The sequence below is a fragment of the Saccopteryx leptura genome, chromosome 1 (genome assembly GCF_036850995.1).
Source record: "Saccopteryx leptura isolate mSacLep1 chromosome 1, mSacLep1_pri_phased_curated, whole genome shotgun sequence".
Lineage (NCBI taxonomy): Eukaryota > Metazoa > Chordata > Mammalia > Chiroptera > Emballonuridae > Saccopteryx > Saccopteryx leptura.
This window is the reverse complement of record NC_089503.1, coordinates 367,374,779-367,397,630: the sequence shown is the minus strand read 5'-3', so window position 1 is coordinate 367,397,630 and position 22,852 is coordinate 367,374,779. Positions and strand designations below refer to the sequence as shown.

General features: G+C 43.6%; 1 protein-coding gene across 2 annotated transcripts in view; it reads right to left on the bottom strand.

Moving 5' to 3' along the window:
* Positions 1 to 3,463: 3,463 nt before the first annotated feature.
* KLHL31 (kelch like family member 31) overlaps positions 3,464 to 22,852 on the bottom strand; it is a 31,560-nt gene continuing 12,171 nt past the window's right edge. The window contains exons 2-4 of one of the 2 annotated variants that reach the window (XM_066359183.1): positions 21,338 to 22,538; positions 18,854 to 19,592; positions 3,464 to 3,704 (exon numbers count right to left, since the gene is read on the bottom strand). In XM_066359183.1, coding sequence (XP_066215280.1) covers positions 18,860 to 19,592; positions 21,338 to 22,509 — 1,905 coding nt within the window. In that variant the 5' untranslated portion in view covers positions 22,510 to 22,538 and the 3' untranslated portion in view covers positions 3,464 to 3,704; positions 18,854 to 18,859. Of the gene's footprint in view, positions 3,705 to 14,664; positions 19,593 to 21,337; positions 22,539 to 22,852 lie in introns of those variants that run through there. The other variant, XM_066359182.1, reaches the window with a different exon arrangement.

Sequence of the window (22,852 nt, the reverse complement as noted above, 5' to 3'; positions counted from 1 at the left end):
GTGGGTTTTGGAGCCCAGTATGTGTTTGTTCTTGCCTGCCGGGTACAAGCTAGGATTATGATGGCCCACCAGTTCTTGGCTCCATTGTTTCATTACCGTCTGTCTAAATCTAATGCAAACCTGCATGAGCCAGGCTGCTGTGATAGTGGCCATGGCTACTGGCTTTACATTCAGCTTATATGGAAAGCAAGCAAAAAACCAACAACACACATCTATGTGTTACCATGAAAAACAGAGTCGGGTTCTGGAATTGTCACCTATCTGAATTAATTAGACCGTAAGTATGATGCAGGACTGTTCTTTGAGCTGTGGGGCCATGCCATGCATGCATTCCACAATGCCTACCAAATCAGATCCATGCTGCTTTCCCATCTCAGGGGCTGCAGGACTCCCACTGACACCCATTAGGCGAGGGCTTCCTTATTCACAAATCCCTCTTGTCCCCTTCTCTTCTCTTCTTCCTCCTCCCCCTTCCTTTCCCTCCACCACCGCTCTTCTTCACCTTTCTTCTTCCCTCTCCTCCTCCCTTCTTGCGCTGCCTTCCCCAATGTCCTTCTCTCTCTTTTCATCAGGGAGGAGGTGATGACCGTCTTCTAGGAGCAGAGTGGAGGTGAGAATGCATCACATGACACTGCCGTCTGCTGACTCCCCAGCCCTGAGCCTCCTGACATTGCACATTTGGGTGCTCTCTTTCTTTCTGTTTCTTCAGTCTCCAGATTTTGATCTGTAATTTCAACTGTATAGGTTAGAAAATACTGTCTGAGGAACACTGTCATATCAGAGCCTTAACCCTCAGTATAATTATACACACACACACACACACACAAAATGTATAAATGTATAGTATATATACATATATATAAAATATAACTATATATGTATACATATACATATACATATATTATACATATTAGAGTGAAGGAGAGAGAGAGAGAAGAGGGACAGACAGGAAGGGAGAGATAAGAAGCATCAACTTACAGTTACGGCACCTTAGTTGTTCATTGATTGCTTCTCATAGATGCCTTGATGAGGGGCTCCAGCGATGCCAGTGACCTCTTGCTCAAGCCAGTCACACCTTGCTCAAGCCAGTCACACCTTGCTCAAGCCAGTCACACCTTGCTCAAGCCAGCAACCTTGAGCATTAAACCAGTGACCTTTGGGCTCAATCCAGTGAACATTGGGTCATGTCCATGATCCTACACTTAAGCTGGCAACCTCACACTCAAGCTAGATACTTTGGAGTTTCAAGCCTGGGTCCTCAGTGTCCCAGGTCAACACTCTATTCACTGTGTCACTGCCTGGTTTTAACCATTTTCTAAATCATTGTTTAGAAAATGCTTGACCAAGGTACAAAATTGCAGTCTTTCAACTCTCAGGTTAAACTCTACTTTCCATAGAAGAGGCAATTAGGTGACAACATTAGTTAAATTCTGGGCAAAATTCAGAAGAGGCAAATGTATAGACTTTATAATACTCTTTGAACATAGTATATGATTCACAGTAACACTGAATTTCTAAATCTTTTAAAAATTGAGCCGAAAGTTTGCCTTTCTGCTTTGGCTCCTCCAGCTAGGATTTGCCACTCCTGTGGCAATCCCATGAGGCTCTGTGCATTCCCCTGTGGTTTCACGTATTGCATCATCCAGCAATAATTTGTTTACACGTCTGTCTACCCAACCTCTTCTCCCTCCTGCCTCTCCCACACATGGTCATCTTGGTTCTCCAGTACCAAGCATGTTGCTAGACATAACAAAAACTCAAGAAGGCTCTTTGTTTTTTTTCAATAAAGGGAGAACTTATTTTGATTCTATAAAATTTAGAAACATTTAAAGAGAAAAACATCCTCAACAAGATAAAGACTAAAAGGAAATTGAAGAACAAAGAAATAAATGGTTGCAATATTCTTCTAATGTAATCGATGAGTTAGTAATAATAAAAATATTAATTAAAAAAAGTTTAGCTGGTAGTGGTGTTGTCATTTATGTGTGTGTGTGTGCACATACACAAGCATGTGTGTGTTGTTTTAAACACCCATAAATTTTTTTGAGGTAAATATTAGCCTACCTTTACAATTTCTAATAACAGCGCTTATGATATAGAAATGGCTTTTATTCTTGCAAATGTCTCCACCTGGTCATGTCAAAGTTCAAAAGTAGTTAAGTAATAATAGACCTTTATTTTTATTTATTTATTTAATCAAGTGAGAGGCAGGGAGGCAGAGAGACAGACTCCCATATGCGCCCTGACTGGGATTTACCCGGCAACCTCTGTTTGGGGTCGATGTTCTGCCCATCAAGGCCACTGCCCTGTTGCTCGGCAACCAAGCTATTTTAGCACCTGAGGTGAGGCCATGGAACCCTCCTCAGTGCCAGGGCCAACTTGCTCATTTGAGCCATGGCTGCAGGTTGGGGGTGGGGGGAAAAAGTGGGAAGGGAGCAGTGGAGAAGCAGATGGTCGCTTCTCCTGTGTGCCCTGACCAGGAATCAAACCTGGGACTTCTACACATCGGGCCAATGCTCTACCACTGAGCCAACTGGTCAGGGCTTAATTTCAAGCAAAATACAATATTTGTATGATCAATACTTTACAGGCTCACTGAGTGGAAATAATGTATACATAAGAGTTATAACCACCATTTATACAGGGGTAGGCAAAGCAGATGTATAATTGTGAGTGTGCGAAACAGCTTATTTTGGTATTATTATTTATTAATTATTGTATTAATATAATGCAACTATAAACCTACTTTTGCCCATTCCTGTATTTGAAACATACTGCTTTAGGAATTATAATTTTATCAGAGCCAATGTAGCATCAATTAAATAATAGTAGTTAAACTAAAAAATTATACCTCAAAATGACTTATACAAAGGGAGATCGCAAACCTCCTGCAGCCATGCTATGCAGGGGTCAGGTGTTTTGAAAGCTGAGTCAAAGCTGCATGTGACCCTGGATTCCAGAGTCCTCACTGCTCACCCTGCTGATGATACAGGGGATGGTCCAATTCTCTGGGGCCTGAGTCCAGGGCTGCTTGATTAGCAGGGTGTTGGGCAGATAAAATATATTATGCTCACTTTGTTAAAGATGGCGCTGCCCACGTGGAGGCCATCGCCCAGGTGATATTAATGTGTGTCTCTGAGGGCTGTGGGCAGGCAGGATCCTTGTAGCCTGGGGCTTGGTTTTAGGACTAACCCTTTCCCACCCTTTTTGATGTGGGGTGGTACAATCCCATCATGCCTCAGATAGGTGACTCTGTATTAAAGACCTCCCTGTTTTGTATATTGGATTAAAGGTTATGAATCTACACTATAAAATGGAGGCAGAACGGGAGCTTGTGCTCTTGGTTCCTGAGATTAACATTAGAACAGAGAGCAGAGAGGAGAGCAGAGAAAGGCCATGTGGAGGAGGCCAGGAGAAGCAGCCAAGATGGTGGAGTGTTGAGTGAGAAGAGAGTTAGTGCAGAGTTTGTGCAGTGAGAAGGAAGGAGATGGGGAACAGAGGTGAATAAGTCTGGTGAGCTAGAAACCTTTGATTCTAGGAAACTCGGATAAGTCAGTAGCTTTGTGAGCACTGAATGTGAGTGGGTTTTGGAGCCCAGTGTGTGTTTTTACTTGCCCGCTGGGTGCAAGCTAGGATTAAAGATGATGGCTTACCAGTTTTTGGCTCCTTTGTTTCTTTACCGACTGTCTGAATCCAATGCGAACCTGCATGGGCCAGGCTGCTGTGATGGTGGCCGTGGCTACTGGCTTTACACAGGGGCATTAGTTTCCTGGTGCTGTTAAACAAATTCCCCCCACTCGGGGCCTTAAAACAACATGCATTTCCAATTCTATAGTTCTGTAGGTTAGAACAGTGGTCCACAACCCCCGGGCCGCGAACTGGTACTGGTCCACAGAGAAAGAATAACTAACTTACATTATTTCTGTTTCATTTATATTTAAGTCTGAAGGATGTTTTATTTTTTAAAAATGACCAGATTCCCTCTGTTACATTCATTTAAGACTCACTCTTGACACTTGTCTCGGTCACGTGATACATTTATCTGTTCCCACCCTAAAGGCCGGTCCACGAAAATATTTTCTGACATTAAACCGGTTTGTGGCCCAAAAAGGTTGGAGACCACTAGGTTAGAAGGCTGAGTGAGCTCAGCTGCTTGCCCTGCTCCAGGGTTCACAAGGCTGTCATCGGAGTGTGGACAGAATGAGCTCTTCTGGGGAGGCTTATTACATGCTTCTGTAGTTGTTGTTAAATCCAGGTTAGTTAAATCCAGTTCCTTGCAGTTGTAAGGCTGAGGTCCTTGTTCCTTGCTAACTATTAACTGGGGGCTGGCTGTAGCTTCCTGAGGCCGTTCTTAGGTCTTTGCACGTGGAGCCTCCATCTCTGAGCCAGTAATAACGCAGCGAACCCTTGTCACATTTGGAAGCTCACTGACTTCCTCTTCTGCTCTAGCCCTCTGTCTCCAGCTGGAAAATCTCTCTGCTTTTAAAGGCTTAAGTGATTAGATTGGATTCACCTGGTTAATCCAAAACACCTCAAGATCCATAACCTTATTTACATCTGTGAAATCCCTTTTGCCAAGTAACATAACCCGAGCACAGGATCCAGACATTAGGGTGTGGACATGAATCAGCCCGTTACAGTGCCGCTAGGGGAAAGCCAGAATTTAAACTTTTGCCACAGCTAATTTTTGCCTGTTGTGGCCATATTTTTTTCTAAGCTTGTGGAGCTTTCTCTCAATTGACAAAGCTGCCAACCGAGTTTCCTTGAGCTTCCCCCACCCCCATGGGAGATAATCACTCCAGCTTTTGCAGAGGGAAGCTGTTTGTCGCCACTCTTTCCCCATGTCTTTAGTCCTCTGCCTGGTGGAGCTGAGCTTCCAATTTACACTGTTCATGCTTTCCTGAATTTTAGAAAGCTTTCCCCATCTTTTCTCTTCTCTCTCTCTCTCTCTTTCTCTCTCTCTTTCTTTTCTTTCTCTTTCTCCCCTTCCTTCCTTCCTTCCTTCCTTCCTTCCTTCCTTCCTTCCTTCCTTCCTCCCTCCCTCCCTCCCTCCCTCCCTCCCTTCCTTCCTTCCTTCTTCCCTCCCTCCCTCCCTTCCTCTCTTCCTTCCTCCCTTCCTTTCTTTCTTCTCTCTTTTTTTCCTTTCCTTTTTATTTCTTTTTCCTTCCTTCCTCCCTCCCTCCCTCCCTCCTCCCTCCCTCCCTCCCTCCCTCCCTCCTTCCTTCCTTCCTTCCTTCCTTCCTTCCTTCCTTCCTTCCTTCCTTCCTTCCTTCCTTCCTTCTTTCTTTTTTTCTTTCTTTCTTTCTTTCTTTCTTTCTTTCTTTCTTTCTTTCTTTCTTTCCTTCTTTCTCTTTCTTCCTTTCTTTTTCTCTCTTTTTATTTAAAATTTATTTATTTATTTATTTTAAAGAGAGGAGAAAGACAGAAAGGCGATGGGGAAGGAGCAGGTGTGTGCCTTGGCCCAGGGCCCAGAGCCGGCGACCTCGGCGTTCCAGGCCGCCACTTCACCCAGTGCACCACCACAGGCCAGGCTCCTGGGTCTCTAAGGGGTAAATGACCTCCTCAATTGGTTTGCTGTAAAGTTCCATCACATATTCTTGATACAGCTCAGGTAATATCTGAAGTTTCACCTGCTCTGAACCCACCTCCAGGCAGGTCCTTCTTTCAGCTGAATTTGCTACCTTTTATTTTATTTATTTATTTATTTACAACATCTCACTCTCCTGGTATCTCTGGCAGACAAGGGCCAAGAGCCTTACTGCCTATTACCCAGGGCTCTGACATGAGTGCCTTGTCCTCAATATCTTTACCCACGAGGGAAACGAGAGAGCCGTCCATGGAGGCCAGTCTGAGGGTTCTCAAGGTTACCCGGGTTGAGCTGCAGGTGCCCTGCTCTCTGAAGTGCCTCTGAAAATCCTTTTTTTAAAAATTTTAGTGAGAGAGAGAGACAGGAAGGGAGGGAGGGGAGAGCATCAACTCAGAGTTGTTCATTGATTGCTCCTCATCCCTCTGAATATCTCCTATTCCTCGATCAGAAAAAGGCTTCTGGGTGTCAGTGGGTAGTAAGCTCCAACTGTCCCAGGTCTCTCCACATGACGACCATAGCTGCCCTGAAGAAGTATTTCGAGAAATGAACACTCCCTATAAAGTTGTTCAGCAATCACGTAAGGGACGGCAATGGAATCAGAATGTCTCTTAATCGCAGAATGCAAGCAGAAAAACACGAGATAGAGACAGAGAAATGTCTCCATCTGGCCTTTGCTGGAGGGCACACTGAGCTGCCAGCTGATTCAGGGGCATCTTCAGGAGTAGCAAAGACATCGAGACCCCAGGCAAGAACTACCAGACGGCCCCTTTCAATAGCGGCTTCCCCGCCAGAGCCGGACCAGGAACTGTCGGCAGACCACCTGGACTTCCCCCACTGTGACCCGGCAATGGCCGCTCAGGGGGCATTGATGTCTCCATGTGGGGATGGCACCGGCATGTGCACAAGTCCCTCTGCCCCTATCCTGGGTGTTGGCCTGGGATGACCACAAGGCAGAAGGCTCATTTTCTGGGAAGGTCTGAACTGCCTCCACCCCACCCTGGCCCCTGTCCTCCACCCTTGTCCCAGGGAGGTGAAGGGGGACCGGAGCCCACCCCACCCTGGATCTTGAATCATGGCTTAACTAGTAATAAACGCTTGTTGGAAAAATGTAAAAAAAGGGAAAAAGGGAATGTCTACATGTATGTTTCTATCTCTGTCTCTTTATATCTCTATCCTTTATCGCTTAGTCTGCTCGGGCTACGGCTGCTGTGACAAGGTACCACAGACCACCTGCCTTAAACAAGAAGCATTTATTTCGCACAGTTCTGGAGCATGGGAAGTCTGAGGGAGACCCCAGTATGGTCTGGGATCAGGGGGAAGGCTCTCTTTACACATGGCCGCTTTCTTATTTGGATCCTCACATGGTGAAGAGAGCGAATCCTCTTCCTCTTCTTGTAAGGACACCAATCCCATCGTGGGGATCCACCTTCATGACCTAATTACCTCGCATAGGTCCCACCTTCCAAATTAGGGTTTCAACATGTGAATTTTGAGGGGACACATTTAGACCTGACTGTATAACTAGATACATCAAAACTAGATATACAATATGTAACTAGAAGATAATGTGTAAGACTAGTTTCAGCATTTAGCCAGGGTTTTTTTAGTGCTCTCCTGTATATACATATTAAAAACTTGAAAAACATTTTATATCAAGTGATGTTTGTATGTGTACATATTTAAATATCCTAAATATTTTAGTTACACTAGATTTTAATTAATAAATACACTAAATAAACAATTGCTGGCTAAATGCTGAAAGTAGTCATAACCTACTTCTAAAGATTTGTCAATTATAAAAAGCATGCAAATTAAAACAATTTAATGGAGAAATAACTATACAGATATTATTAATCTCCTGAGAGGTTAAAACAAATGTACAGTAAAGGTTTGGTTGGATAATTCTGTCTACCGGTAATGTCTCTTATTAATGTAATTCTGGGCTTCCAGCTAGTTTGGAGAAGTCATAGTTACATGGTTGTATACTTGATTGTGGTCAATTCTTCTTGGGGTAAAGGAATGTGCTCTGAATATAGTAGATGTGCAGTTAGTATTTATTAACTACATAAAAAATATTGGAATATTAATCTCACAAGCAGTAAGTCATGATGGTTTTATTTTTCTCATTCATTCACTGACTTATTTACTAACTCAACAAAAAGTACTGGTCCCCTGCCGTACACTAGGTATTATTCCAAACATGGGAGGTACAGCAGTGAACCATCCAGGCAAGGTCTTCACTCTTAAGGGACGTATTCTAAAAGGGATGGCAGAACATAAACCAGAGAGGGGATATCCAGAGTAGGAAACTATGACGCGGTGGCGTGCGTGAGTGGGAGCCGGGAGCCAGGGGCCGGGAGCAGGGCCGCCGGGCGGGAGCTGTCATTGCAGGGAGCTGCAGAGAGGGCCAGCTGGAGCCTCCAACAGACAGGAAGGGCTTTTCTTCCGCTCTCTGCTCTGCTGATGTCTCCCATTAGAGAAATACAACCTACGGGCCAAAGAGTCTGAGTGCGGACGATACAGTCCTTGGGGGTCAGCCTCCCAGAGCACTGAACAAGGCAGAAAAACAGAAAGCATGACCGGGGCACCGGACTAAAAAATAAGAGAATAATCTGCAATTATGTTAAGTAGGAAATTTTTCATTTCTGAGCTCCTTGAGGGCATTCTCTAAGTAGGGTTTACCTTTCTCTGCCCCCCCCCCCACCCAGGGAATCAAAACATGACAAGAAGTGCTTGTTAATTTAATTGCACCTGGTGTAGTTGACTTTGCCAGATTTAAATGATAAGTGAGTGTGCTTCAGGCATCAGAGTCTCACTGCCAGGACAGGGATTCTGATGTCACACTGTCCTGGTTATTCCAGCAGGGTGCTTGGTGCATGGCTATGACCAATGGACATTTGCTATGCAAGGAAAATACTCTCTTTAAATGCAGAATTTCCTTTGTTACTCGTGTGCAGAGTCGTGATTGACTAAAACATTTCTTGGAATTCTGCTATAAACGAAAGGACATCATAAAGGTTGGGGAAGAAGACTGAGGGACACTGATTATAACCATCTCAATTTCCTTCCTCCTCTCTCCCCAAGGAAGCTCCTCTTCTTATGGTGATTAAGAACAGATGCATGTATTTCCTCTTTTAAAAACTCTATATAATGTGTTTTCCCCAAACCATCATGTGCTGAGAGCATCCTCGTGAGGCTGGAGAGGAATTTGGTCACAGATGTACGATTTACAGCCAATTTTCTCAAGACGAGGTAAAACCAGGAAGAGTTTACATTTTTTTTTTTTTTTTTTTGTATTTTTCTGAAGCTGGAAACGGGGAGAGACATTCAGACAGACTCCCGCATGCGCCCGACCGGGATCCACCCGGCACGCCCACCAGGGGGCGATGCTCTGCCCCTCTGGGGCGTCGCTCTGCCGTGACCAGAGCCACTTTAGCGCCTGGGGCAGAGGCCAAGGAGCCATCCCCAGCGCCCGGGCCATCTTTGCTCCAATGGAGCCTTGGCTGCGGGAGGGGAAGAGAGAGACAGAGAGGAAGGAGGGGGGTGGGGGTGGAGAAGCAAATGGGCGCTTCTCCTATGTGCCCTGGCCGGGAATCGAACCCGGGTCCCCCGCACACCAGGCCAACACTCTACCGCTGAGCCAACCGGCCAGGGCCAAACCAGGAAGAGTTTAGAGCAGTGGTCCCCAACCCCCGTCCGCGGACCGGTACCAGTCCGTGGGCCATTTCGTACTGGTCTGCAGAGAAAGAATAAATAACTTACACTATTTCTGTTTTATTTATATTTAAGTCTAAACGATGTTTTATTTTTTAAAAATGACCAGATTCCCTCTGTTACATCCATCTAAGACTCACTCTTGACGCTTGTCTCGGTCACGTGATACATTTATCCGTCCCACCCTAAAAGCTGGTCCGTGAAAATATTTTCTGACATTAAACCGGTCCGTGGCCCAGAAAAGATTGGGGACCACTGGTTTAGAGCATTTCAGAAGTGGAGGGACAAGAGATGCAGGAAGGGTTGTTTGCCCCATCCAGGAAGCCAGGTGTGGATCAAGGATTGGAATCCAACTCCCCTCCGACCCAGGTGGAAGGGACCCTACACTGTGATCCTGACCACTCCCGCTGCTGCCAAGGTAGAAGGCATACCTGCCTGGATTCACCACAGCCGGCTGAAGCCTGCAGCCCCAGTGGAGATGCCCTCATGGACAATGGAGACTGTCCCTGCCAACCCTTGTAAGTTGACCCTGAGAAGGACAACATGCTCCAGCCATAAACCGGGACCTGGCTGGTCCATGTAGGACTGAAACCTGAGGAAATTCGCCATGGGCTCCTTATAATGGGATTCTAGGGAGGGAGAGAAACTAGGGCAGAGGACTGTGAACTGTGAATCCATATCACCAAGAAAGGCGAAAAGGTCTCCACCACCTCGCTTTTCTATGGCTTCTATGAGTGTGAGGGAACTCAGAAAGGGACCTGTACCTATAATCAGACTCAATATTCAGTGTGTGGCCCAGGGGATAGCCAGCCCTACGTCAGTTATAATCCCACAGGTCCTCCTATTACAACAATATTTAAAGTTAAAATAGCAGCAGGAGGATGGAGGAAATGAATAGAAGGACCAACAATAGCCCAGACCAAAGTTAAAGGAAACCCCAGACAAGTTACACTGAGGTTTGGTGCATGTGCAGCCATAAGCCAGGTGACATGGGATGAAGGAAGGACCTGCAGGTCTCTCAGCTGGGAGAGAAGCTACCGGGTAGAGGGAAAGTACATATGCTCGCACAGTTTCACCTGTGAAACCAGCTGTGTATGTTGCTCATGTGTCTTATGGGCAACCTGGGGAAAAGCTCCAAGCAAAGGGAAGTATCCCTGAGAAAAGGAACAGCCCCATCAAACTGCACTAGCCATGGGTGCAACCCCTTAGAGTTAGTTATAACCAATCTTCTGGACCCCCACCGGAGGAGAATGAGGTAGTAACCCTTGGCATTAATGGAACTGGCCTAGACCCCTATGCTCAGTTCATCATCCAAGGCCAGATACGGAACCACTCGGTTCGAGCCTTCCAAGGATATAAATCTTTTTATGAAGAAGCAATTAGACCCTACCACCACTCCCGCCAACAACGAAGAACTTGTTCCTCAGGATGGCTGAGGGAATAGCCCATTCCCTAAATGTCACCTCTTGCTATGTATGTGGGGGAGCTCTGACAGGAGACAGATGGCCATGGGAATCCAAGGAACTAGTTCCCACAGGGTCTAGGCCAAATGTAACAACCCCCTGCGCCTCTGAAGACAGCCAGTGGATTTTAAAACATGCTATCATAGCCTGACTAGGCGGTGGTGCAGTGGGTAGAGCGTCGGACTGGGATGTGGAAGGACCTAGGTTCGAGACCCCGAGGTCACCAGCTTGAGTGCAGGCTCATCTGGCTTGAGCAAAAAAAAAAAAGCTCACCAGCTTCGCTGGCTCAAGCAAGGGGTTACTCAGTCTGCTGAAGGCCCGCGGTCAAGGCACATATGAGAAAGCAACCAATGAACAACTAAGGTGTTGCAACAAAAAACTGATTGATGCTTCTCATCTCTCTTCATTCCTGTCTGTCCCTATCTGTCCCTATCTATCCCTCTCTCTGACTCTCTCTCTTTCCTTGTAAAAAACAAACAAACAAACAAAAAACAAAAAAACCCATGCTATCATAGGACAATACTGCTTAGCCAGAGGAGCAGGAGATCTGACTGAACCAGTGGGGAACTGACCTGCCTTGGGTAGTGGTATTATAATACCACCTCCAAGCAAGGTGTGTGGTGGAGAAACCAGACAGAGAGAAATCCGTTGGCTAGATTCCCCGAGCAAAGCCAGAGACTGGATAACACCACATGGACATTATTGGATCTGTGGAAACAGGGCTTATACCCGTCTTCCCAAGAATTGGAAGGAAGCTGTGTGATAGGTATGATAAAGCCCTCCTTTTTCCTCTTGCCTCCGAAAACAGGGAACTGCTTGGCTACCCAGCTCCACAGCCCTTACAATAGGTAAAAAGAGAACGCCAGATAGGAGGCTGGAAAGATGATGAGTGGCCTCCAGAGTGGATAATCCTATGCTATGGACCTGCCACCTGGGCAGAGGATGGATCTTGGGGATACCGCTCCCCCATTTGTATGTTAAGCTAGCTTATCCTATCGCAGGCAGTTTTAGAAATCACTACCAATGAGACTGGGAGAGCCCTAACCCTCCTTGCACATCAGCAAACTCAGGTGAGAAACACCATCTACCAAAACAGGTTGGCACTAGACTATCTGTTAGCAGCAGAAGGAGGAGTGTGTGGGAAATTCAATCTCACTCACTGTTGCCTGCAGATAGATGACCAGGGCCAGGCAGTTGAGGACCTTGTCAAGAAAATGACAAAACTAGCACTTGTGCCTGTGCAAGTCTGGCACGGATGGAACCCCAATAGCCTTTCTGGGGGATGGTTCTCAGCCTTTGGTAGGTTTACAACCCTAATAGGAGCAGTCTTACTGCTCCTAGGAATTTGCCTGATAGTTCTGTGTCTGTTGACACTGCTAATGAACAGCATGAAGAGCATGATAGAGACCACTGTACAGCAATGAATGTATACTATACCCACTACTATCAGGCCTTCCCCTTAAGGTCAGATGAATAATGTGAGACTTCAGCATAAAAGAATTCTGAAGTCTCAAAGGGGGGAATAAGGAACGAGAAGTCAGGCCCCCACCCCTCTTCCCTGAGGAGGAAGAAACAAGAAAAATGCAAGGGAAAGGAGCCTGCAGGGGTAACTGAGTCAGCCAGTTATAGATTAACTACTTCCTATAGTTCTCTGAAAGGTTGCCTGGGGCCACCTACACAAAGCAAGGAAGATAGGACTTGTACAGAGCTGAGACCAGAGGTCTGAAAACCCTGTTTCCTTTTCTGATCCCACCTAAGCTCACCCTCCCATCCTGGAGTCATGAGAGTGACGTTATACCTCAAGACAAAGGGATCACGAGCCCCTTGCATGAACACCTGTATTCTGTAAAAGGTATATAATCCGTAAGAAAATCAACTTCGGGGAGCACGTGTCTTTGGAGATTCTAGTCCCAGGGGCTCCGCTGGCTTTTAATAAGTTTTCTTTCCTCTGATTAAGTTATCTGAGTGTCTGATATCCTCCGCTGGGTCACTTCCTGCTACAATAATAGGGAGCTGGATGCAAGTTATATGACTGAACAAAAGGGGGACAGGAAAGCACTTGCTGTGTGTGAGGCATTAGAGGGGTGTGGCTGAGGGGAGGCCACTTACTGGGTAGCTCCTTGCTCCCTGGACAACTGTTGGGCAGATAAAATATATTATGCTCACTTTGTTAAAGATGGTGCTGCCCACATGGAAGCCTGTTGCCCAGGTGATATTAATGTGTGTTGGAGGTGGGCTGTAGGCAGGCAAGATGCTTGTAGCCTGGGGCTTGGTTTTAGGACTAAACCTTTCCCACCCTTTTTGATGAGGTGGTGCAATCCCATCATGCCTCAGATATGTGACTTTGTATTAGAGACTTCCCTATTTTGTATATTGGAATAAAGGTTTTGATTTCTGCACTATAAAATGGGGGCAGAACGGGAGCTTGCTCTCTTGGTTCCTGAGATTAGCATTAGAGAGCAGAGGAGAGAAAGGCCATGTGGAGGAGGCCAGGAGAAGCAGCCAAGATGGTGGAGTGCTGAGTGAGAAGCCAGTTTGTGCAGGAAGAAGGAAGGAGATGGGGAACTGTTGGGCAGATAAAATGTATTATGCTCACTTTGTTAAAAATAGGCGCTGCCCACGTGAGGCCATTGCCCAGGTGATATTAATGTGTGTTGAGAATTGTTGTAGCCTGAGGCTTGGTTTTGGGATTAAGCCTGTCCCACCCTTTTTGGTGTGAGGTGGTACAATCCTATCATGCCTCAGAGAAGTGACTTTGTATTAGAGCCTTCCCTATTATGTATATTGGATTAAGGGTTTGGATTTCTACATTATAAAAGGGAGGCAGAACGGGACTCGGTTCTTGGTTCCTGAGGTTAGCATGAGAGAGCGGAGAGAGTAGAGCCAGCAGCTAAAGGAGGCCACGTGGAGGAGGCCAGGAGAAGCAGCCAAGATGGCGGAGTGCTGAGTGAGATGCCAGTTTGTGTAGAGTTTGTATCTGGGATAAGGAAGGAAATGGGGAACTGAGGAGAATAAGGTTGGTGAGCTAGAAACCTTTGATTCTAGGAAACTCGGATAAGTCAGTGGCTTTGTGAGCACTGAGTGTGACTGGGTTTTGGAGCCCAGTGTGTATTTTTACTTGCCCGCCGGGTGCAAGGTAGGATTAAAGGTTATGGCCCACCAGTTTTTGGCTCCATGGTTTCTTTACCGACTGTCCGAATCCAATGCGAACCTGCATGGGCTGGGCGGCTATGATGGCAGCCCTGATAGCCCTGCCTGCTGGCTTTACAGGAACAGAGGTGAATAAAGTCTGGTGAGCTAGAAACCTTTGATTCTAGGAAACTTGGATAAGTCAGTAGCTTTGTGAGCACTGAATGTGAGTGGGTTTTGGAGCCCAGCGTGTGTTTTTACTTGCCTGCTGGGTGCAAGCTAGGATTAAAGATAATGGCCCACCAGTTTTTGGCTCCGTTGTTTCTTTACTGACTGTTTGAATCCAATGTGAACCTGCATGGGCCAGGCTGCTGTAGTGGTAGCCGTGGCAACTGGCCATACAACAACCATACAGAAAGAAGAGAGCCAAGGTTTCCAAAATGTAATCATTTGTTATGCAGAGAAAATGCTACAAGAAAACTTTTTCCTCCAGCTCTGAATTGCCTTTTGTTCATATCATAAAGCAAGTCACTAATAATGTATTACTCCTTTTCCTTTCATTTGTCTTCAAGCTATTGGAACAGTTTTTCAATATCTGTCATTTCCTTTTTTGTGATTGTGTTTTTTGGGGGGTGAATCATCATGAAAACTAAACGGAAAAAAAAAAACACCGCAATCATCACAAAAAGACACTTCAAAACTGCCCACATTTGACCACCAACAAACTCTTTTTGAATGCAGCTTTATTTCTAGTATGAAGTTATAAATACTACATACATTTTAATTTGTTGTTCCTTGCACAGTACCAGAATATTTTAAGCAAAAAAAAAATCCCAAATTTTCTAAATAAATTTATACACTTTTTAGGAGTGTCCTACGCAAGTATTTTATTTCAAATTCCCTGAGAGGAAAATTTAAATGATCTTTACCCTCTGAATGTGCTGGAGGGTAAATCTTTGGTATTTGAGAATCTTTCGTTCTCATAATTACCATGGAGGCATGGTTAGGGACCTCTGCTATAGTTTTTATTGATATGAAAGATACTGAAAAATAATTCCTTTTAATGCTGCGTTGTGCTAGAGAGCATAGTCATCAGTGGCTGGGATGGGCACCCAACTCAATCGGAGAACTGTTATTCAAAGAAGAATTCAGAGAAGATTAGAGAAGTTCATTTCTTTGAAACTCAGGGAAAAATGAATTAAGTGAAGCCATTTTTATTTCCTTTTATCTGGCAACTTGGGTGAATTCTGAAGATATTTGGTCAGGATAACCAGCAAAAAATTGACCCTTCAACACGTATTTCCAACACCTATTCCCTAATGACATGCATGTTTATAAAATACACTTACTCTAGGTGCTCTGCCGTAAAGCATAGAGCCACTCAGTACAATCTCGCTTCCTTACCACCTCAATCACACATCCTCACCCACCACACTCCATTAGCATCTAATCATTGTTTAGAATTATATTAATCTGCACCAGCACTAAACTCCTATTCATAACCATCTGACAACATAGGAAGTACAACTAGAACTCACTCAATGCCACTGAAAGCAACTAGGGCAGGGGTCGGGAACCTATGGCTCATGAGCCAGATGTGGCTCTTTTGATGGCTGCATCTGGCTCGTAGACAAATCTTTAATAAAAAAAAATAATAATGTTAAAAATATAAAACATTCTCATGTATTACAATCCATTCATTTCCTACCGCTCATGTTCATGGTTGCGGGGTGGCTGGAGCCAATCACAGCTCTCCTCCAGGACAACACCAATGTACACAGGTTGTTGTATGGCTCTCACGGAATTACATTTTAAAATATGTGGCGTTCATGGCTCTCTCAGCCAAAAAGGTTCCCGACCCTTGAACTAGGGCATCAGGGATGCCAACTGTGCACGAAGAGCCTAACTAATAATGGAGAGACAACAGTCAAGTCTGGCTTCCTGGAGATTTCACGTCAGGTCTCTGGCCCATTCAGAAAAAGAGAGCTTGAGTTTCATAATGTCAGCAGTTGGGTAACATGCTATTTCTCTGATACACTGAACTGATACTTTTATTTAGTCACAGGGCTCTGGGATTATAAAAATAACAAGTCCTTTTTTTTTTCTTTCAGAAAAACAAAAGAAGGTATATAGGGTTAGATCCTAAGACTTGGGAGTGTAATTGAATATAAGCTTAAAACATAATAAAAATGAAGTAATTTTCCAGTTGGACGACATGAAGAAACTGTCAAGTTCTTTTAGGAACAACTGCTTCAATAATTAGGTTAGAACATATTTTACTTACACATTAAAGGTGACACACAATATTTTGATTCCATATACTCTCGTACCTTTCAATTGTCAGTGCGAGAGGTTTCAGGCTATAAAACATTCAGCAACCCTTACGTTTCATGCTCTTTATGTTCCGATTTGTTATGTCAGAAATTCTGGCATGATTGGTCTTTATTTATAGGTATAATTGTTGAAGCAAAAGATGGACGTGCACTGTACCCCGGAACCTGGAAAGCCCAGATCTGTGTGTTTTCTGAGTTTTCAGATAAACAATATAGAAAATACATGAAATGGTCATTTGAGATGATTTTTTCCAGCTCTAACATGTCTCTAGTTTCATTTCTAGAAAGCCACTGCCAAGTTTTTGCACAACCTGTCTCATCAAGACCCGATAAATGACAAAGCTTCTATTTCCAGCATCATTCTTCATTCCTCTGTGATAAAATGTCACAACTGATTGATTCTTATTTCATTCTAAGCCTTGGGTCCTCTACTTTACAGTACTTCTAGGAATCTCAATAGGAGACACATCTATTAGTATGCATCAAGGAATTATGTCTATTTGCCACTTATGATCTGTAATTCATAATAAACCACCTTTTTTTTTAAATTTCAAAATTAACAGTATACTATAGGCTTCTGTATGAGAAGATACATTTACACCAAACTAAAAGATGCTGCCGTCACCCTCACATAGCTTTGTAAGTTGTGGACAAAATAATTTAGTAACTATGAAAAGTGTTATTTTACCAATGATGCTGCAAGGATAAAAGATTATCTATCTATATTTGTACATTGGTAATTTGAGAGCTTTATGATTTAACCTGCTCCATAAACAAGTTTCTCACACCGCTTTATTTTCTAGCATGGGTGGAAAGATGTTGAGGGAACAGGTGCCTTTGAGATCCACTCTGCACTCAGGGAAGCTCCTCATGCTGTGTGTGGGGTGAAGAAACAGCCCAGTGTTCTTGTTTGTTTGTTTTAATTAATGATGTCTTGTTCATAAGTGTTTTATCCTTTACCTGAGTGTTACTATTAAATACACAGAGATCAAACTTTTCATAAGGGGCAATGATATAAAACTGTTCCACAAAGTGTACTATATGAACCACTTTTCACAGTTCAAATAAAATATTTTAAATACAAATATTGTAACTTTAGCAAATGACCTATTTACACAGGTGGGGAGAGGATGGGATTAATGAAAACCTAGTTGTGTTTCCACATAGCTCATGTTTAACTATTTAAACCATTTGTTTTATTTTTCAAAATCCAATTGCACATAACCCATACTTGATAGGCCACTTCCTATCCAAAACAAATAAACTATCAAAAAATAAAGTGATAAACTGTAAGAAAGGAAAATATGTATCATTTACTACAATTGTTTCTTTGCTCCAAAAGTTTGCAAACATGTAAAAAAAAATGATATCAAATGGATACACTTTAATTTGCAAAGCTAATTGGAGCAGATGAGGTTAAAAAAATATATAGCAGAATGAGCATATATTATTTTAATATTTCCATGTGAGATAAAAGTATTGGATTTTTAATTAAGAAATCAGGAGGACTGTTATGCAATGGGAAACAAAGGCATTTACCAACAGGGAAACCCATTCATCCTGCTATGGCCAAATCCAAGAATTTCAAATGTTTCCTTCATTTTCATCCATGTAAAAGAGTGGGAGAGATTAAATTATTGTTGTTGGCTGTATTGACTTCAGGCTATATAACCTTCAGGCTATCTATAAGCTTTAAGTTAATGACCCTTAAGGACACAGTTTTATTTGGTGTTCTTGGTGCTTACATCAGGGTCAAGGTTGCTTTCAATCATCTTGGTGCACTGCAGTTTATAGGGTGACAGTAAGGCCTTCAAGACACTTACAATTCCTTTAATAGGGAACATGGGTTAAAGTGCAAATACTTCAAGGAGAAACGACAAAGTGATTTAAATTTACACTATCAAAGAAATTACCAAATCAGTTCCTTTTTTTTTGAGAGCAGAATTTTACGATGGAAATACACAGGGACTCGAGGCATGGAAGTAGAAGGGGCCGGTCATAAACCAAAGGTATCAACTTGACAGCCCCTGGGTGGAACCCTTCTTACTTAACAGTCACACTTTGTTTTAAGATTTAGACTTTAGGGCGTTGCCATGGGATGCCTTTCAAAACCCTTTACTGAGTCATGTATAGGAAAAGAAACTGCTTTGAAATCTGGAATGAAATTTTAAGGAATAGAGTTCCATTTCAAAATAAAACCTATCGATGAATATTTTCAACTTCCTAAAATAAAAGAGAAAGAGGAAAATAAACTTTTGTACGTGAAATCACTTACATAAGTGTCGTTTGTGTACTAGAGTGTAGAGGGACAATCTCAAATGTGGGTGTAACCGCTATACATTTGGGAAACAGGCCACGCTGGAAGAGCGCCTACAACGATTTCTGTCTGCCACCCAGTGGCTGTTGAAATAAGTTCTGTTTTTCTTTGTAGGCAGGGCCCTAAATTTTGCTTAAAAAAAAAAAAAGACAGAGGTAGATAATGCCATACCGGGAATTTAACACCATCAAGATATACGCCTTGATATATTTTAAAGTACAATCATTGTAGTAAATGTTATATATTTTCCTTTGCGCTAACTCAAAGGTTAACTACGAATAAATATTTGTTTACGGGTCTCTGCATCTACCTGGGTTCAGATACTGACTGGCACGGAGGACACCGAGCTGGCTCGGGACTCCCGGGTCACGCTGTTGGGCATCGAGAGGGTACAGCAGGACACGCCCACGGTGGCCTCGGGCAGCTCGTCGTCCTCTGTCCACTCGTTGAGCTCGGGGTTGAAGCATTGGATGCACTTCTTGTACTTCTTCTCGCCCTCGTTCCAGCCGCCCACCAGGTAGCCGCGGCCGTGCAGCGCCGAGGCGCCCGCGGTGCTCACGCCCACCGGCAGCGGCGCCGCGTAGCTCCACTGGCGAGTCGCGGGGTTGTAGCACTCCACGCTCAGCACGTCCACGCGCTCCCCGCGCGGATCCACCTGGCTACCCCCCATCACATACACTCTGTCGCCCAGCGTGACCGCGCAGTGCCAGCCTCGCGGCGTGCTCAGGCCTGGCAGTTCCTGCCACGAGTCGCTGGCCGGGTCGTACGCGCACACCGAGCGCGAGTACGAGTTGCTGATGTAGCCGCCAGTTACCAGCACTCGGCCGTCGGTCACCGCGCTGGCGTGGCAGCAGCGCGCCACCTCCAGGGGCGTCTTCGGCTGCCACTGATTGGTGGAGGGCACGTAGCACTCCAGCGAGGCAAGGCTGCCAACTATGTTGCGGCCGCCCACGGCGTAAAGGAGCCCGTTGAATACGCTCAGGCTGAAGTGCGTGCGCTTCTGGTTCATGCTGGCCAGGTGGATCCAGGTGTTGAAGCGGGGATCATATCTGGGAATGGCACAGGAAGTGTGACAGCCTTGTTGGTGGCGGTCAGGGAACCCATGTTACTCCACAAACCATAACGTGAGAATTTTGACTCTATCCATGCAAGGAGGCTACTGAGATCAGCTCTCACCTGGAGGCTGGCGTTTCTCTTTCAATCAGTAAAAAAGCGTGACTCTTGGAAAAGGTAAGCCAGGCATTGGTAACTCCCCTGTTCCTGTTTATAGATTCACCTCCTTTATATGGCCACATGGAGAAGACTACAGAGACAGGCCTGCCAGTCAGTTTCCTTTTCTCCATATCTAAGCATCTATCATCCAGTAGGATCTATGAGATTGCGCGTGGGGAGCGCGTGGAAACTGGCATTTGTGGCAATCAGAAAAGGGAATACTGCTACATTAAAGTCAATTCCATATATTTTCAGAAACTAACCATCCATAGCTTGTTCTCACCACTTAATTAAGATCGGAGTTGACCAACTGGATTTCTCCATTTCTCACAGCCCCCGTCTTAATCACACAACTATCCTGGCCGTTGCAACAGTAAATCTAAGTTACTCAACCAAGTCCTCTTATCATCTGTTTAGAATGAGATCAATGGGACTCGTATCCAAAGGAATCAACCAGGCCTTAATTTGTGTTACTTTTCTCTTTTCTAGCACTTTTTAGTAGCTAATATTTTTTTTAGTTGAGGAATATATTTTTTTTCAGTGTTCAATATTACAGTAATTATACCATAAGCATTGCAATCATACCACCACAACAGTGACTTGAGACTAATAGTTGACTTATCAGTGGAGGAAAAGAAGCAGTGAGTACAATATGCTGTCCTGTTTACATAGTTCCGAAGGACTGGAAACACAGAACTCTCTCCAGCAGTTTGAGGTTCATTCATCTTAGTTCCAGTTAACCTCTAAATCAAGACTTAAGTAAAGTTATAAATTAAAGGCTAAAAATCAATCAATTGTTTGAATTCATTTAAATAACATACACAATGAAATGAAGAATACTTCTTATCATATACCGTACCAATTTTCAGATCTTGTTCATTAATTCTGCTTAACATTGTAAGCATGGCTTTCTGAACATTTCATATATATGGAAGTTTAATTTTTTACCATAAATATATAAAAATAATATGGCACTTGAATTCAATTTTCTGAAGGATTTATTATGTCGTTCACTCTTTTTTTCATGCTTCTAACATAGTGACGTGTTCTCTGGTATTTAGTCTTCAAATAAGCATTTAGAATTAATTACCGTAGCTGCCACAGTTTTAATGATCTCATTCTATTTGCCAGTTATATATCAGACAGTCATCAATAAGTCACACAAAAGAAATTTTCTATTTTTCGATCGTTCTTACCACTAGTATTCTTACCCCTTAATGTTAAAAAACTAACTTTGTATGCAGTGTCTTTCAGAAGAGCACCCAGACTAGAACTGAGCAAATGTGAATTGCCACCTAATAGTGGTATAATTCTCTGGGTATCATATTTTTTTTACATAATATCAGAATAATCCTATCTTCCCTGCTCATTTTAGGGCCTTATTCAGAAATCTAGAGTACATGAGTGCACTTTATATAATATGAAATGTTGTGTGTATATATAATGTGGCAATATTATTATTATTATTATTAACTTACTGAGCTAATGAGCTAAGCTAATAGGCATGGCTAATTTACTTCCAAGTTGGGGCAATTTCCTCATAATATTGAACCACTTCGGTTCCTAATAAAGGATCAAGTACCTGCAGAAATTGCTGACTGCATGCTTGGCTTGGTTCCTTGCATCATTCTGGTCTTCACCGCCAGCAACATACAGAAATCCATCCATCACAGCCACACACTGATTAAAACTCTTGGCTGGCATTTCTGTAAGCTTGTTCCATCCACTTTCAGGGTCTCTATACAAGACGTCTCTACTAAGGGACTTCTCAGTAAGGCCTGGCCGTCCCCCAACAGTAACGAGGACTCGACAGCCCCCACGGATTCTCGTGCGCCTAGACTGCAATGTGTTTTGATGATACGGAAGTAAATGGTAGTTCATAGCATCCACAAGAAGTTTGTGACAATCAGCATCTTGCATCATTCTTGGTACAGACTGAACATAATTGACCAGGTCTTGTGCAGAGATGGTTCCAAAGCGAATATTGCTCAAAAGATCTGCAGCATATTTCATCCTCTTTTGGTCAGATTCTAACCATTTCATAGCAATCTGGAATGCTACTATTTCAGAAGGCAGCTGTAAGTCATCATCTATAAGAAGTTCGTTAATTTGCTCAAATGTGAGTTTCATGAACTGATCTGACTCTGCAAATTCAAGGAAGTTATCCCGGATAAATTTCTGGGCTGCTCCTTTTGCATTTTTCAGAGAGTACGTTTCAGCAATGTTAGCAATGTACATGCAATTCTCAACATTGATCTCTCGTATCAGGAAATCACTGCACATCTTTACAAGGGTATGGATCTGAAGATAAACAGCAGCAGAAATAATGCTTCCTATGGTATACAAGGAGAGAGTCAGCTTTCCGGTGTAGGCGTATGCGATGACGGTGGCGAGGCCCAGTGGTGCAATATCGTTGAGATCCACCCTTTGAGTAGATGGGTCTTTTTTTAGGATGTTGTAAAAGTACTCACTGCATGAAGCCATCACGGACTTGTGAACATCAAAGGATTTGGTTTTGGTGCCAATGACTAAGTCGCAAAGGAAGCTCTCTTGCCGCATTTTACTTAAACCTTCCAAGAGGTTGGGGCCATAAGAAGCATCTGTTAATTCAGAAGAAATGCAGCTAAGGCCATTGCCTCCCTCTAGGATCCCATTGAAAGCATTTAGTTTGGTGAGGGGTCTATCTTCCACGATTATGGTCATCTCATTGATATCTCCTTTGTTCTTTCTGACGGACTTCTTTTTGGGGGCCATGTTGGCAAACACAGGGTCACAGGCAAGAGCTGTGAGAAAAAGAAAAAAGGCGCGGTATTATTTGAATTGGTCTTTGGACTTTGAATTGCTACATTGAGGTGCATTTCTTTTTTATAAGATAAAAAGTTTTTAGTGGCATAATGTAGCTTAATCTTCAAAAACAGATTTAAAAACTTACATTACACTAGGTGCCCATTTTATTGACAGTTTACTTCAGCATCAAGCATTGAAGACAATTCTAGAAAGACTTATTTTATCAAATGAGACTTTTGTAGCTGTATTGCCAAGTAATTTTATATAGTAGAAACGACCAAATATTCTCTGATGTAGTTATACAGTAATT